The sequence below is a fragment of the Pieris rapae genome, chromosome 16 (assembly GCF_905147795.1).
Source record: "Pieris rapae chromosome 16, ilPieRapa1.1, whole genome shotgun sequence".
NCBI lineage: Eukaryota > Metazoa > Arthropoda > Insecta > Lepidoptera > Pieridae > Pieris > Pieris rapae.
In genome coordinates this window covers 7720123-7738327 of record NC_059524.1, presented here as the reverse complement: position 1 = coordinate 7738327, position 18205 = coordinate 7720123, and the positions used below count along the sequence as shown (strand labels likewise).

At 30.4% G+C, this 18205-nt stretch overlaps 3 protein-coding genes across 4 annotated transcripts in view; 2 read left to right on the top strand and 1 right to left on the bottom strand.

Moving 5' to 3' along the window:
• The window catches only part of LOC110994378 (N-alpha-acetyltransferase 15, NatA auxiliary subunit), an 84476-nt gene extending 82202 nt beyond the window's left edge, over positions 1-2274 (top strand). The window contains exons 16-17 of one of the 2 annotated variants that reach the window (XM_045631671.1): positions 103-298; positions 450-2274. In XM_045631671.1, the coding sequence (XP_045487627.1) occupies positions 103-285 (183 nt within the window). In that variant the 3' untranslated portion in view covers positions 286-298; positions 450-2274. Of the gene's footprint in view, positions 1-102 lie in introns of both variants that reach the window. The other variant, XM_045631670.1, reaches the window with a different exon arrangement.
• A 706-nt stretch (positions 2275-2980) lies between these two features.
• On the bottom strand, positions 2981-4975 carry LOC110994379 (deoxycytidylate deaminase). The gene is made up of 6 exons (XM_045631673.1): positions 4877-4975; positions 4603-4753; positions 4318-4470; positions 3887-3975; positions 3376-3589; positions 2981-3229 (listed from the first exon to the last, which is right to left on the bottom strand). Exons 2-6 carry the CDS (start codon positions 4641-4643, stop codon positions 3160-3162), a joined length of 567 nt encoding a protein of 188 aa, XP_045487629.1. The 5' UTR covers positions 4644-4753; positions 4877-4975; the 3' UTR covers positions 2981-3159.
• Positions 4976-9537: 4562 nt separating this feature from the next.
• Positions 9538-16721, top strand: LOC110994398 (glucose dehydrogenase [FAD, quinone]). Its single transcript, XM_022261012.2, has 3 exons — positions 9538-9906; positions 13880-14013; positions 14447-16721. The coding sequence occupies exons 1-3, from the start codon at positions 9759-9761 to the stop codon at positions 16034-16036; spliced, it is 1872 nt and encodes a 623-aa protein (XP_022116704.2). The 5' UTR covers positions 9538-9758; the 3' UTR covers positions 16037-16721.
• The last annotated feature ends 1484 nt before the right edge of the window (positions 16722-18205 follow it).

Below are 18205 nucleotides of genomic sequence, written 5' to 3'. Positions count from 1 at the left end.
TGTTCTCTGAGAATATTGGAATTTGTCCCCTTATTATTTTGATATTATACAATACATAACATTATACAATTTTCCTAAAGATTGTTTTTATTCACTTTCCAGGGTTCTCTCGAAGTACTAGAAAGTCTGAGGGAAGGCGACTTCGGTCCTTGCGAAAAAGAAATTGAAGCTTACATAGAAGCGTGTAGGGTTAAATTCCCTTACGCGATCGCGTTCAAACCTCCTCCACCGGAAGAAAACCATTCAGAAGATCTACAGCCAAAGGAAATTGACCTTAACCAATGAAGGCTAAAGGCAGGTCTGCAGTAATTTTATTCCAAGGCTTGTAGATCATAATCGTAGAAAAAACTAGAAAGTATTTGGTATTTACCAGGATTTTTGAAAGTGAGGGTAGTTGATCCTGTCCTTCTAACTCCTACCCTCGTAAATAGTGCAAAACGATTTTTCAGATGGAGTGAAATTTCCTTCGAGCAAAGACAACTTCAACATTGTTTACACCAACATAATTTTTTGATGAATAATTTTAATGTGTTTTAACTAACTTAGTGTTTATAGTTTTAATTTATGCTGCAAAGATTATTTAAGCATATATTATTATTATTAGTTATTTCTTGAGTTCTCGACAGCAAAATATTATGCAGCATTATTTTCCATTCAAATATTTTTTTACTATTGGTCACTCTTTGTATTTTATGGTTATACATTAAACTTAATTTATATAGTTTTATCGAACATTTGGTTTATGTTGTATTGTCTAATATAGAAACTACACGTTAAATTATGTGCCTTGAATTTCCATGTTGACAAAGACTTTCTAGTAATTCTTTAAAAAATTTAACGCAATAATGGTAGAGGAATAAAATTATTGAAGGTAGCTTCGCCCTTTTGAAGTTTGGAAACACCAAAAATGGTTTTTATATCTCGATTGATAAAATTAATAATAGTTAATATTAAGGCATGAATAGGTTTCGGGTGTCACAAAGAATGAAATTTGTTTGCGAATGTTTCTGTGAAGATTAAAAATGCTCAGTTTGCTGTTGATTTTCCAATGTTCTACTAATAAAATAAATTTAAATATCACTTTTTATTTTTAAAATGCAAATGTTTAATTCAAAATAAGTAATTGTTTGATTCATATTCTAGTGAATATACTGTCAAGGAAATTTGACAGAAACATCACTTTGATTCCCAAAACACTGTCAAAAATTTTTGTACCTATTGAGTAAACAAAAAAAATGTCTATTAGTAAATACATTTCCAAGGGCAAACTCATCAAATTACTTTAATGTTCCTTTCATTTAATTTTAAGTCGTCGCTTATCCCTTGTTAAACATCATCAATTTTAGCTTCCTCTAATTTAGTGATTGTTGATTTTGTAAGCATGGCCTCAAGTGTTCAATATTCAAGTTACATAGGATTTGTATTAAATCTCTGGTTTTATATATAAATGTGTGAACTAACCTCACGCAATAATTGATCGAGGTTCGCTTTGTAAATAACTACTTTAAGTTTTCGCTGTAAAATACAGTTAGGTTTAATTCGACTCATTGACTGTTATACAAATTGTACGGACTAAGTATTTGTAAACCAATTTTAATATGTAATTATTACATAGCTAATGGGGAAAGGATAAAATTTGTAAGTGGAATTTCATTATACAATTAATATAGTTATCGTCAAACTATAAAAAATCACTAATTCAATGTTGATGCTGCTTCAATTTATTTTTGGACAATATTTTGAAGCATGGGCTGAAGGAAGTATGTTGCCTTACAATGTTTTTTCCATACTAAAATTGTAGCCATGGTAACAGATATCAACTTGTTGAACAAAGTTTATTGTTATAAATTTAAGTGTATAGACAGAAACAGTAGTTCAATAGTATGAAATTAACATACACATTAAAAATTTAAAACATTAGTGCAAGTTTGATAACTGTCACCAGGAATGTGTTTTTTGATGACCTACCTTAACCTACAAGTAATAATCATTGATAACATTTTAATCTTCCTCAGATATACATTACCCAAACATGAAAATGATTATCTTTGATGACTACAAATTGAAGGTGACCCTGAAATAGTTGAATTTGACGATTTCTGTATAATTGTATCTCTGATTGACCAATAGAACAATGTTTACGTTAGTAGCGAAAATACCAACTGTAAAAATGTTTTTTACAATATAAAATATCAAGCATAATATTTGATATCTAAATGAGTGATTGGAAATTGTTGATCAAAATTTTGTTTAAATTATAATAAATGGCCCATCGTATCTTGTAATTTTTTTTTATAAAACAGTGTTTTATATAAAATATGGTCTTATTCATGAATAAATTATACATATTGTTTTGTCTTTATTCCCATAACATTCTACAACTTTCCTAGTATTAGTTTTTAAATTTGTTTATTAATAAGGCCGGTAATAATTATTTGTTTTATATCTAGAGATAAACATTATATCATATGAATGTAGGACATTTAACCTACATGACTATTTAAATGCAGTTTTTTTTATATTCACATATATTTATCTACCTTTAAAGGTATATTTTTCAAACTGCATTAGACATGAAAAAATACTATGACCAGTTTGTTACTGTGTTATACATACATTTATGGAAACAGTGATTTGGAAATTTAAAATTATCAATTGTAATCCCATTAAAAACAAATCCAACCCAAACATGTCCTTGCTATCCCGGAAATAGTGTTTATAGAAGAAAATATTCATATTATGCCTTTAATTTTAGATATTGGGAAATTTAACACAAGATTGGTGCCATGTGTTCCGGTCAAACTAGAAATTAGATTTAATTACATTGTAACCTCAAGTAAAACCATTTTAAATTTCAGTTATAATTCAAATAGCAGTTTTCTTCTGCAATTTTTTTCCTATGGGTTCTTAGTGTTCAGTTGTTGTTAGCTCCCTGATGGGAGGGAGTATTGTGTACCCTTTGTAAATAAAGTAATAAAAATTATTTTACAAAATTAGTTTTATTTTATTTTACAAAACACGTCCAAATTATAAGTATACATTGCCATATCACATTTATATCATTAGTACATATAACAGTTTATTCAAAACAATTCAAAAATTTTAATTATTCATATCACAATAATTATTATTGTTAATAATATATAGTAAAAGTATTTGTTATGAAGAACTGCTACTGCATGAAGGTATAAATGTTATTTCAATTTTCTTTTGCTTTGGTATATATTGCCTGAAAAAGTATTAAAACATAATAAGATCATTACAACTTAACCATGCATACTATAAAAAAAATCAATACATTTATTTAAGCCAAAAAAGAGTTCATCAATAGTATTTAACAAATAAATTATGCATATGATAGTGAATTACTCTTACCAATACTTGACACCTGCTGCATCTAACATTTTCCTTGATGCTGCATATTTTGGTTTATCCCAACTTTTATTTGATAAATATACAACTTCAATGATACCAGACTGAATTATTATTTTAGCACATTCATTGCATGGGAAGAGACCAACATACATTGTACAGTCTTTTACATCAGCAGAATTTTTATTTAATATTGCATTCATTTCTGCGTGACACACTAAAATAAAAAAAAATGACTTAATGGTCATTATGAATTTTTGACAAATATTTAAGGCTCCTTGAATATTTCAAACAGTTATTTGCTTATGTAGCAATATAGTTTTGAATCCATACACAGAAAAAAATGCCTAAAATTTTTTCAAATAAATATTAGCTTACTGCATTTTTAAATTAATTGCTAAATTATATTACAAATAATAATGAGAATAGGAAAATAAATATTCTATTAAATATACTAATTTTAACCATTGAAATAGATTTTTTCTGATAATCCATATTTCAAAATGTAACTTACCATAGAGTGATTTACTATCCAGAGGTGATGGTGTATTTTTTCCCCAAGGAAAATCATCATCATTACATCCTATAGGCATTCCATTATACCTAAAAATGTTTATGGTAGCTTAATAATGCTTTAGTAATATTAAACATTGAATGGGTGTGTCTCAACAGAAAGTAAGGTGTATGAGAAATACGAAATGTATAACATAAGAATAATTATATAATAATTCTACACTATAGGATGTGTTGGTAATGATTTAATTTACATATTGATTCTTATTATAAATAGACTCTAGTCTTACAATTCTAACCAGTAAATAAAGAATTTTTGAAATTGAAAAAAAAATTAACCAGTTTATATGTATAAGAACATCTGCATATATTGTTTAAGTGTTAGTAATACTACAGCAACTAAAGGGTTGTTATGTTAGGAGGAAAGCTTACCCAATACCAACTATTTTATTTTCCTTATTGACTACACAAGCTCCAACTTGAAAACAAGGGTCCTTACTACGTTTTGCAGCTAAAAATGCCATCGCCATAAAATAGTCTTTCCAATCAATGTAGTCTTCCCGCTTATTTTGTAGCCGGTCTGTACTGAAATTAAGCAAATCGATGAACAATTGAATACGATTATATAATTAATACTCAAAACACTTTTGGTATATAATGTATGATAATAAATCAATCCGTAAATTGTATTGTTACAGGTTAATAAATAAAACTTACTCTTGAATTTTTAATTCTGAAGTGGATTTTACTAAGTCCATTTCTTTAGATTTATATTTATTAAGCAGCCACTAGAGTTAACTACTAGGTCTCAAACCGGTGAAATATATAATTCTGTATTATTTTTTCTCAATCTTTAAATACAAAGGCGCTAAAAAGAATATGTCATGTTTACGTGTCGATCAAAGATTATAATACTACAAAATTTAATATTTCTACCCTGAAAAGGTACATAAACACAATATTCACAAATAATACATTAATATATTATTACTTTATAAGTATTTTAAAACATTTTTCTGTAAATTAGATAATAGGAAGCTCTAGTATAAACATTTTCATCCCAATAATCATTGGTCAAGCGACAAGCACATGGTCAATTGACAATTTAACAGTAACCAAAGTCAAGCTGTCAAAACTCAGCACGCGTAATAAAATAAAAACTGAGTTACTACTTACTATGAATTTAAAATGTTCACGTTATACGAGTATACATTATTAAATTTTAACTCATTTACACAGCGGTATATTTAACTACCTTGCTTAATTATTAATGACGTCATATTAACAACTCAATATTCTTACTTCAATGAGCAAAATAATCTAGGGTCAAGACAGATTGCTGCCGAAACTTTTTTACATAGGTGTCAAAAGCGCGTTTATTCGCAGGCAAGGATTTAAGAAAACAATCTTAGATAGATTTTAAACCTTTGAAACCTGAAAAAAAACTTTTTTCAGGTTTCAAAGGTATTTATTAAAATAGCAAGAAATACTTGGCTTAGCCTAATTTCTTGACAAAACTTTTAATTCATTAAAAAGATATTCTCTGATATCTCAACTTTAGCTGTTTTTATTTATTTATCTTGTAAGTAATTTATAAAAATCACCTATGTTTATTCATTAAGCTGATAATACCGTATAGGAGCATAAAAATATGTTGTAATTTCGAAATCTCACGTTTAAGAAGCGCAATTACTTGATTGATCGTACCTACATACTATATTTATAATTGTAATCAGGAATAAAGTTAATATTAGTTTTGTATCGCGCTGCCCCGGACATACAATGACCACTATTTGGGCCTTGACTTGTTTGGGTTATCACGGAATGTGGTTAAAAAATGTATTAGGAATATCCACAGCGCAAAATCACACACATCATGAGCACACCCCACATACACACCATGACGTACATACCCACACTTTTATATCATCACACAACACAACTAATTTAAGATTAGTTATATAAATTAAATCACAATTAGTCAAATGTATTAAATAATTTTTGTTTGTTTGTTCCCTTAATTTTAAATCTTTTTATTGTTAAATATATCATGTATTTCATATTTGGCTATATTCTCAGTGTATTTGTATGTCATTATGTATAATTTATGTTAGCTGTAGGAGTACTAAATAAATAAATAAATAATTAGTATTAATTCATCGACGGCTGGTATTTAATCTAATGTATAAAATTACACGTCACGGTGTTTGTAATTAAACTTCTCCGAAATGGCTCGACTGACTTTTGTAAAATTTTGTGTGCATATCGCTTAGGTCTGCGAATCGGCTAACATGTATATTTAATTTCCATAAATATTAAGAGTAACCCCTAAATTTTTATTTTTAGACAATACACTTTTTTTTTATAATACGGCATACAAAAAGATACAATCCTTAATTCTCACACCTCTACGATGAATCCTCATTTTTTAAATAATATTAATTAAAACTCTGAGGTTTGTATAGAGAAAAAAAAATAAAAAGTTTTCATTCCGGCAAACCGTCAGTTAGTCTTTTCACAGCAAAATGTTTCATGTTAGTATGTACTAAAAAGGTATACTAAGGAGAAACGAATTTCGCGGGGGCGGCTAGTATTTAATATAATAATATAAATATATAATTTTATTAACTTATTGCTAACATTTAAAATTGCACACAAAACTTTTGTTTTATTACTTCCAACCACGCAACACAATAAGTATATTAAACAGGTTTTTGTATTATATTATGTATAATACTTAGCCTTGAAGACCCTGACCTAGTATGCTAATGTATTACTTAATTGAGATATTATTAAAATTATCTAGGTGAGTAACGAATACTTATATTATATTTTTTAAATGAACGACGTCTGTTAGTACAAAATTTTATTAAGCCTAGTTTGAATTAAAATATAGTGCAAATTGCTTTATTATAAATGTTGTCAATCTAAAATTCAGTGAAGCAATAGCATCACATACAATAATTTTAATAAAATTGAAATAAAATATTGCAACAAAGTTAGGAATATTTCACATGATTTTTTTTGCTCAACGTTAAGAAATTCCGGTTATAATCAAAATGTTGCTATTAATTTCATATAGTTATTGCAGAATTCAAAATAAATCCTTTTAATACCATTTAGAAATTCGTTTATATATTGATAGTTTTGGACAGTGTTAATAACAGATCTTATAAAGTAAAATTAAAAAATTATAAATATAAAAAACAAATTATGGCCCTAGTGTATAAAGTGTAGTATATAAACACTTCGTAACCTTAAACATATACATATACTTAACAAAAATCAGGGTTAACATAAGATATTAGGCAACGAACCTAAAAATCAATTTCGTCCAGACAGAATATGCCATATAGGCAGGCATGTAGGGCCCTATAGAGGGTAAAGTACGAGAAATGCATAAATAATTAACAAAAACGTACATAAAATAACACTAACTAAAAATAAAAAATAATAATAATTAGCACGAGGCGGAAGAAAAATGATCAATATCAGAGGTAAAGAGTTCCTATGCAGGATTTTGCGATCTTTATCAGTAGAGGTTTTATGAAGCCTTGTACCCAAAACTATATTGATATTTAAGAAGTCAATTAGCCTACTTCTATAGTAATTAGCAATTGGTTTTAACAATTGTAAGATTTAACTCCCTGAAATTGGATCGCAGTATTTGTACCATAACAAGTCTCACAATTTTAACGTCAATAGAGAATTGTTAATATCATGACCCTCTCGTTTTTACATAGACTAAACATCATCACGAGCTGCATCATAGCTTCTAAACGCCGACACCGATTTTCTGTTCATGTTTGTTGTTTGCCTAAACTTGCTTGATGGGACTAGGCTAGTATTTAGTTTTTCTTGTACTAAGGTTAGAGTTGCCAAGCTTATGTAAACAAATAAATATATTTCAATATACAGTTTTGTTATCTATTTTTTTAATAAGCGATATTACGGAATAGGCCTACGTCACCCAAACTATTATTTGATTATTGAAATCGGAATTATAGAGTAAAAGCATAGAAACAGTTTAGTTAGAGACCGGTGGAAACAGATTCTCCGCCTCATATGTTTCATTGCTGACTACGTTGCATATAAGCTACCGATTGAACAGGGATTATGGAGTAGGCCTCACTTAGTCCCTAGACTCACTAATTACTAGTCCCAGATTCGTTGAGACATTTTTAATAATATTTGGAAACTTATTGCTTAGAGATGTGGCATCCTAATGGTGAATTATTAAAATCAGTCTAGTAGTTTTAGAGTTGGACAGTCATATAGAAATACAAGTTGTCGTCATAGTATTAGTATAAAGATGTTACATAAACTATAGTATATAAGTAAATACCTTTTAAGGGCACTTTGGGCTTTGATGACGTGAGTAAATTTAGCATAAACCTAAATTCCAATGGCTACTTGTTGACCTTGTATAAATTGGTCACGTTAAAATCACTGATTAAATCATGTATGGGCATCACAACGCAATGTACACCTTTGATTTTATTTAATATAAGGGATTAAAGACGATAATATACGATAGTAATATAATACGAATTAAACATAATTAAAAAACATGCCAAATGATAACAAAAGTACAATTATATGAATATGATTTTTCCCATTCGGTGTCGAGACCCTTGGTCCGTGGGTTGCTAGCGCGATAAGGCTTTTTAGGGAAATATCAATAAGGTAAGTCGACATCACAGGAGAACGAAGAGCTGGCAGCTACCTCGCACAAAGAATTAGTCTAGTTTCTTCGGAGCCTTGCCTAAAGGGACTCCTTTTAATAATATTTTTTAATAATTAAATTTTAAGGTTAGTTATTAGGTATATTTTTATGTGTTATGTTGTTTGTTTTGAATAAATATATCTTATTCACTACTAAAAAATTGGCATATTTTAGTGATAGAACAGCCCCAATTTTAAATTTCGCGGTGAACACAAACCCAAAAATTTTGAACAGAACAGAACTGCCTGTGACTGTAATTTGATAAAGTATTTTTAAAATCATTTAATTCTTTACGGTTTTTGAAGTCAGTAAAAAAAAATATGACACTTAAAACTTCTAATCACAAAGCAATAGGACAAAGGAAATTGGATACTTTTACGTTAATTAAAGTAATTTATAATTTATATTTCTGGGTTAATGGTTAAGTAAAGATAAAATAGTACTAACAATGTACTACTGTTTAGTTAAATACTTTTGGGTAGATAACTATCATCCTAAACAACGCTTAATAGAATCAGGAATAAATTAATGTCACAAAGGTGATATTACCAATTAATAAAAATTCCAAGTAGATCAAACTTCCTATTAACTTGATTTCATAAAGAGTATAATGCAATTGATTAATATGAATTGAATTTTCGCAAATATTATGTTTTTTCGTCAAAATATTAATTGTATTTGAAACGAAATAAGAGTTCTTCACTTTGATAATTATATTGAACAATTACTAGAAACTGAATACGTTTCTAATAATTTTAAAATAACTTTTTGAACACCTGTTTATATTTAGTGTATTTATAATATATATCTAAATTACATGAGATTTAACCTACCACATAAATCAATTTATATAATATATAAGTTAAGTAGACTACGCTATTTAAAACACAACGATAATAATATGGAAAGATGCGAGAAACTGTCAGTCAACTCTATACAATAGACACCAAATCGGCGTCAATCGAGCTAGTATACTTATATAATGTGAGCCGATAAATTGACATCCAGTTTATCAAATTCGGCCTTTTGTGGAATGCCACGAATTTTTCTTTAATTATATTTATTTAAGCAGTGCTCGCATTCGGTTGTATGTTACAAAATATCGGGCAGAGTAAAATTTTTGCTTAAAAAAATAGTGTTTTTGAAAATGAATTTAAATGTAGCGGCTAATAAATTCCTCGGGTTTCTGCAATCGAAGTGGGCCTGGAATCCGTGGTTGCGATGGATGTTGCGTGTGTTTGCATTGTCCCAGGCAATCGCGCCCGCCGGATGGCCTATTTCCTACGATTTGAAAGGTATGAAATATGAATAATTTTTAAGTGAAACTGTTAGTACGGTGATATATGCAATTTGTATAGTTGAGGATTACATTGATCGTATAGTATAAATCTTTGTTTCGATGGGGTTGTATACACATTTTTTTGTTCAAGTCAAAATTGATAGTTTTCCCGCGTAAACATCGAATCATCGAGACACCGTCCTTAAACGTGATTGTCTTCTTGCACAGAGTATGAAGCGATTGTTAATAGATAGGATTAAAATTTTCTGTTTTAAAAATGATTCGAATATGTGTGCATCATTTACATATACAAATGTTTTATTATATAAAGTAGTAAGTAACGAATCCTGTATATCAAGAACATATTAGAATTTTAAAAATATAGTAAATACTCTCTTGGATGAACGAATAGTTTAATTTTATCTATATCTATTTCGCTTATCATTAAATATACATATCGAAATTAACACTAATAATAATAATATTTGCAAAGGCTTTAATTAGAAATATAATTTCAAATGTTTTTTTTTGAATCAATCTATAAGTACTATAATTATGTTTATGTTTATAACAATAAAAACGTATTATATTTTGAAATAATCTATAAAATAAATGTATAAAATAAATTTATTTAAATATAAGTGTAACGTCCTGACCTAGTCCTGAAAAAAATAATGTTATCAAAACATCGTTCAAGATTTTTTTATTGTGATAAGGATTATTGGAATAGTCACTTTTACTATTCACAGTTCAAAATAATTAATTAAAACAGAATCCTTGAATGTGAAATTTGAAAAATATACGTCGAATTTATAAACCTTCGGTATTTTTAAAGTTTATTTATCTCTGCTGAGTAAATCAAATTCATGATAATTGATCAATTATTTGGTACTATGAAAACAAACAATTATTTATTTACTCATAAAGAATATAATTACTAAATTATAGATTTGTTATTCTTTGTTAATATTTTAACTAGTTTATAAAACTTCATTTTCATCTAAATTTGTATTGAGAAAACTTTTTAAAATTTTTATGTTTTAATGTTTATCCGTAACATGACTGCATTCTAATGTCTTAAATCAATCTATCGCTTAATGGAATAAAAAAATAGTTCTAACCTATTTACTTATTATATATTACCTGTTATTTGCTTACTGGGTATCTTTTATTAAGTTTTTTGTCATGCGAGTGATAATAAAAATGTAATATAATTTAATAAATTAAATTGGTAAATTTTCAATCATATATATCTATTTATATTTGAATGAAACTTTTGTTAAAAATAAGATATTGCAAAGTATGACCTTAACAGTATATATATGTAATGTTATCCATAATATTATTTGCCAATGTTTAGTTTCGAAATATACAGATCAAAATAAACTTGATTTTTATCAAGGTTTTGAATGGAACAAGGTAAAATTCGTTAATTAAGTATAAATATTAATACTACAATCGTAAAGAGCCTTTGATATCATTTACATTTAGTGAGGTGATCAGTCTTCTGTGCCTTACATATAAAGTTGGTCAAAGACATGCCGGTTTTTTTTTGCGATTGGTATCACTATTCTGTTCTTTTAGAATGAAAAATCCATTGTTTCACGTAATCATGTACATATGGAGTATGATACCGTTTTAAAAGGATTACGCTGTTTTTATTTTTTTTTGCTTATATTTTAATACCATACCTAGACATCAGATGGACATTAATAACAATGGAATGGACCGCGGGAAAGGAAGAGTGGGTAGGCCAAAAGAATATCAATGTTGGAAAGGAAAATTAAGAGTTTGAAAATGAAGAAGGCTTTATACTATACTAGCGACTCGCCCCGGCTTCGCACGGCTGCAATGCTGACAAAAAGCACGTTTTTATTAAGTATTTTTATTTTCCTCTCTAGAGAGCTCCGATAATAAACGCGTCCGATCGCTGCTAAATTCAAAGTGCTATAGGGAGAACACGCTGTTGGCCTTAAGGGCCTTTACAGCTCAGATCCAGCTGTTTTGGCGAGCTCGGCATGAATTGGCGTTTTTCCCTCGGCTGGCGCAAGGGCGTCTCCTGTGAGGCCAAACTCGATTGGGCCAGGGCAAGGCTAGGACGGAAGCTCACTCTAGTGAGCGAAGTACGCAGTAAAGGTTTTCGCTTTCCCCGGTGAAGGCGGTTTTTTTACCCTAATCTGTCTGTGGCTACTATTATGACAGGCCGCGCAGGCGTAAGGGAGAACAGCTAACGCTACGGCCTGCAATTCTGAAACCTGTAATATCTTCGAAAATTTTCATTTTAATCATGCTGTAAAAGGCCATATAGATCTATATTAAATCAAGTCGTAGGGTTCAGACTGCGTTTGCAATGTAAGCGGTAAAAACGTAATTATTTACAACATCACATTAGAAACCTGAAAAATATCAGTTTTTTTCTATCCTCTAGCCATTTAATATGGCTGATATACATATAAATCTTATTTTTCAATCCGCTTCTAAATCCGTTGCGTAGTTTTAAAGATTTAAGCATACATAGTGATATAGAGACACAGAAAGCGACTGTTTTTTTACTATGTAGTGATAAGATCCTTATATTTCAGCTAACACAGACAGAATTAAGCAACCTGTAATCTGAATACAAAAATATGTCTATTTTCCATCCATATTCATGTGACTACGGAATGTGACATCTTGAGACTACGGCTTCAATTCAAACAGTGGCTAGACCCTAGTTATTAGTTTTATACTTATTTAGTAGTGTAAGTCGTGTCCATGCCTTTATTTTGCTTATGATAGAACGTGCTGGACTCTATAAGTTTTTTCTGGTCTCCATACTGTATATGAAAATCTGTAAAAATAAAAAGTTTGTGAATTCCTTAGCTTACAACAGTATCAATATTTCGATAGCTATGCAGATTTTTGCACGCTATTATTTGTGGGCGGAAAGATTTGTTGTCTTCAATTTCTCTAGGAATGAATAGTCTATCTAAGTGATTCATGGACATGACATAGTGTTCCATGTGCCTCGTACGAACACGAATTATGTGCACAGATCCCCAATGTTTTCAGTTTTAGCTGACTATCCCACTAATTATGTTGCTTTTTCCACCTTACTAAAGAACTTTTTCTTAAAACTTTTAAGTAATTGTCGTTAGTTTAAGGTTTAATGATAGTTTTATTTTTTTATTTTTCAACCTGCTTATGTTTATTTCGTTTGTATATTTTCTGTTTCATATATTTTGCTATAAGTAAGTACATTATGTACTTAGCTAAAACAGATTGATGGCAAGATCAGTGTTTTGTTTTATATATGGATATTTATGTTAACTGTAATATTACTAATAAATAAATAAAATTTGCACAACATTGACCGAAATATGATTACCGCTCTAACTGAAATCTAGCCTAGCGACGTAGTTCAGTCACTTGACACCCGCTAGGGTTTCAAACATATTTATGTCAATCTACAATAAAAAAAAATCTTACCAGAAGCAATTTAGTTTAAGAGGCTCAGAACCATGGTAAGACTATCATTATTACGTTACTTCACCTGAATTGTAATGTGTGTACTCTGTGTATTGTACTATGGAAAAAATCGTAGTGTTATTCTCCAGAACTGTCTGTTACACCACCAACAAACATGCGGATCAACATACTAAGTAGTGGCAATTTACAAAATAAATGATTACAACGCGGGATCACGTTTTTTTACTATCTTATGTGTAATACAGAGTAAAATAGTATTTTGTTCAGTTATTTAAATCTGTATGGTGTGATGAAATCCAATTTAATTTTAATAATAATCCTAACCTAATCGACTCAAATATCAAAGGAAAGATAAATTGCAAGCTGTGGAAGAGTTTAAATGGAACATATTTAGGTAATGCAGTCTGAGGAAAGGGGGATATATTTCTTATCAATTTTTTTGTTGATTAGCTACCCGATGCTTTAGTGTTTAATGATGAAGATGAATTGAATATAAACTCATAAAAATTTGGTGTTTTCAGGCGGCGATACCTTCGATTACATAGTAGTAGGTGCGGGTTCCGGTGGTGCAGTGGTTGCTGCAAGGCTCAGTGAAATCTACAATTGGCGAGTGCTGCTAATTGAAGCTGGAGGAGATCCACCACCTGCGAGTGTGGTATTCCCAAATTCTTTTAGAAGACTTACTTTTATTTACAAACCAGAAAATATCAATCCCTAACAAGATTTAATTTTCATTGTTACTTAATTTTTACCCTTTAACACTCACTAACACACGCATGCGTACCCTTCCCCACTATCACACACAAATACACACACACTCACATACACAATCCCTTACAAACTTCCTTTTTGTTATGTATATGACTTGCTATGGAATGGAAGCCTGGTTATCCATATTACAGGTTCTTACCTAGTTTGGAAACCAGTCTCCCAATACTGTCACTATATTATGAATTATTATTGTTAATGTTTAAGGGAGAAAAATAAATAAATTATTATTATTATTATTATTAATTGACTTAAATATATTTAGATAAATTTGTAAATATTTTTTTTGTCGTATTAAGAGATGAATTTATGTGTTTCAGGCACCCAGTTTGTTTAGTTTATTGGCACATACGGAGTATGATTGGGACTATAAAGCATACTTAGATCCTGGAATTGGACAAACACACCCCGATGGGTACATTCCCATGACACGTGGAAAAATGTTGGGTGGCAGCTCATCTAATAATTACGAAATATATTCCCGGGGTGTGGAAGAAGACTTTGATGATTGGGCTCAGTCAGCACCCGGATGGAACTCGGAATCGGTTCTATATTACTACAAAAAACTAGAAGGAATGACAGACAACACTGTATTTGAGAATCCTAGAAATGCACGATTACATTCAAGAGATGGTCCTGTTGCCGTATCGAGGCCAAATAGTAATTCATACTTTCAAGAAATAGACGAAATAGTTTTGAATTCCTATGAAGAAATAGGAGTTAAAAAGGTACTAGAAAACAATGGACCAGAAAAATTCGGAATATCTCGACCACATTATACATTTGCAAATGGAAGGCGATCGAGTACTGCCGAGGCATATTTGAAACCAGCAAAAGATAGAGCGAACTTATACATAACTAAGTTTGCTAGAGTTATTAAGGTACACATTAATCCAACCACAATGAGGGCTCACGGTGTCCGAGTTATCTTAAATTCTGGACAAGTTATTGATGTTAATGCAAGCAAAGAGGTTATTCTATCACTTGGAACAATTGACACACCAAAGCTTTTAATGTTATCTGGTGTTGGGCCTAAAGAGGTACTGAGGAAGTTAAATATAAAAGTGCTAGCGGATCTTCCAGTTGGCAAGAACTTGCAGGATCATCCAATTATGCCACTGATAATAACTGGTCGAAAGGGATTAAGTACTGCAATTCAAAACTTGCTTATATCAGCGGAATTGGATGCCTACCCTGCACCAATACAATCAGGCTTTTTCCAACTGAACCATACGTTCACTTCGTATGACTATCAAAATAGATACAGAACATTGAAGCCACAATTCCAAATATTTAATTTACATATCGGAGCAACCGCAGCTCCTGGTATCTTATATGGATGTCAATCAATAGGAAATTTTAATAGAGACTTTTGTTTTTCTATTAGTAAAGCTAATACAATCAGAGAATTAGATTTTACATCACTTGTATTTCTGCATTCAGTATCTAGAGGCCAAGTAACAATAAGAAGTACCAATGCATTAGATCCACCAGTGATTGAACTTGGATACTTTAGGAATCCAAATGACATATACGTGGCAGCTGAAGGTATGAAGTTCTTAACCAAAATAGCCAGAACATCGTTTTATAGAAGTGTAGGAGGTGAAATTGTCAAATTAAATGTTAAAGGGTGCGAAAATTTTGAATGGGGCACCGATGCGTATTGGCAATGTTATGTTGTTAATACAGTTAGCTCCATACTGCATCCAGTAGGAACTTGTCGCATGTCGAACTCGCCCGATGGAGTCGTCAACGAAAGATTGAAAGTGCATAATATAGAAGGATTAAGAGTTGTGGACGCATCTATTATGCCTGAAATAACAAGTGGTAATACTAATGCACCTACAATGATGATTGGGGAAAAGGGGGCAGATATGATTAAAGAGGACCATGGTATGTTAATCACGTGAATTGACAGAAATTGCTAGAATTCTTGGAGCGCTGCGCCGCAGGAAATATTTCCTTACAAAAATTAAGTGTAACTATTATTTTACGTCGACCAATGTCTGAGAAATTTAATATCTGAATCTCATCGATTGTGGTTTTTAAAATAACAGTGTCGTGTGCTAGAGTTGTTAGATTAATTTTAAATTGGAATTAATATGGAGCAAGGCCACACGATATTGTAAATAATGGTTAAATAATGTCATAGTCATATGCTTATGAAAGGATTCACTCAGCCGTGTAGTTGGCATGTTTTAGTTCAGCAAATGAATGTAAGAATTATTAATGAGTGGATTCATATGAAGTAATTAATATCCGTACCTTAGTTCGACAGGTATACTTAACATAATGAGTTTTACTAGTTAGTACCTTGATCCGTGTAACAAATGCAAGACTTTGTAGTATGTGTTACAAATTTTAGATTTGGGGACCTGTCACAGTATCTCTTTCATAACGAACGCCCACGTTCCACGAATTACGAAATAAAAATTCACAAATTACGAAGTTACATTTTACTGCATTGTAGTATTGATAGGATATTAAACATCTTTGTATTTAAAGAAAACGCTTTTTTAACGGATTGATGCTATGTATTATTTTAAACTTTTAATTAATTAATTGTGATACTTTTTGAAATTACCTTTTGTCTTCAGTCACAGTGACTGACACCGTGAAATTATGTTAAATAATTATAAGTTTATAATAATACAAACCTTCAATCCATTGAAAAAGTGTTTTCTTTTAATGTGTAAAAGTTATGTTAATTAAAGACAATACTATGTTTGTATTTTGAAATTTAACAATAAACCTTAGAAGATCATTTTAAATCTTATTTTCTTTTGTACTGTTTTGAGAGGAGGTTAATAACGAAATTTTGGTTTTAATCAATTCCTTTGTAAATAATATTTGTAATACTTATTAAAGACGGAGACCGTCCGGAAAGATAACGGTCGGTAAATGAAATGAAAATAAGTAAAAAAAGAGTTGAATAAATGAAATGATGCGTAGCAAATAATAATTATACTGTTTATACCATAGTTTTCATTAGCGTTATCGCGGTAATCTTTCAACACTAAATAACTTCTTTTAAGTTTAGTTACCTATATTTGAAGAGATATGGGTAAATTTGGCTGTGTTTATAATAAAGTATTATTGCTTAATTTATTTTATTTTATCCCTTTAAGTCAGCAAAGCCCTTTTATTTAAATAGTTAATTATCGCCGCCCATGGACACTGCCACTACTCCCAGATTTTTAAGAATTGCTATTTCTTGTCCTTGAAGGTCTGGTTCCATATAGTGGTAGTACTCGACCAACACTGCCTTATAAACTATTCATAGTTTAGTCGTCAGACCTTGATGACCCAGAAAGCTGAAAATCCAGTTGCATAATTTTTCGGAGAGCCCATAATCTGAGACTTTTGAATTAAGTGCTCTGTGCCACACCGATAACCGTAGCCTATAAGAACTTTATGAGGCATGAAGGAATTAATATACAAATAAATATGTAGTATTCAATTTAGCTTATTATAAAAACATCTTTTTTGGGAAAAACATAATATAAGTGTGTTGGCGAATCAGTTTCTGGGTTTCAAACAATCTTATTGGTCATGGCATTAGGCCATGACCAATACTACTGGGTACTCTCTGGTTTTGCCGCCACCGCTGCAGTCGTGGTAGTAGTAGCTATTTTCGAATCAATTCGACTTATGATCCGTTGCTAGCCTTTTAGCAATTTGAGTGACCATGGACGGGGCGGTATCACTTACATGAGATGAGCCGTTTGCCTCCTATTACATAAAAATACAAGTAAGTTAAACAAAACAAAACAAAAATCATATCATAATCATTATTCATATAGGTAACATAATGTACACTTATGAAAGCCAAGATAAGAAATACCTAGAGTAAATGATTCTATTTTTACATTAACTGCCAGTTTTCAAATCCAGGGCGTAGAACGGAAGAGAAGAACTGGCAATAACCTCTAACTCAAATGTTTGTTTTACCGCACTTTTTTAAGTCATGCTTCACTCTGCATTCACCGTGGTGGCAGACAACTTGACGGTGTAATATTCCGTACATAAAACCCGTACTAATACATTATAATTTACTGCAATTATTATATTACAAATAC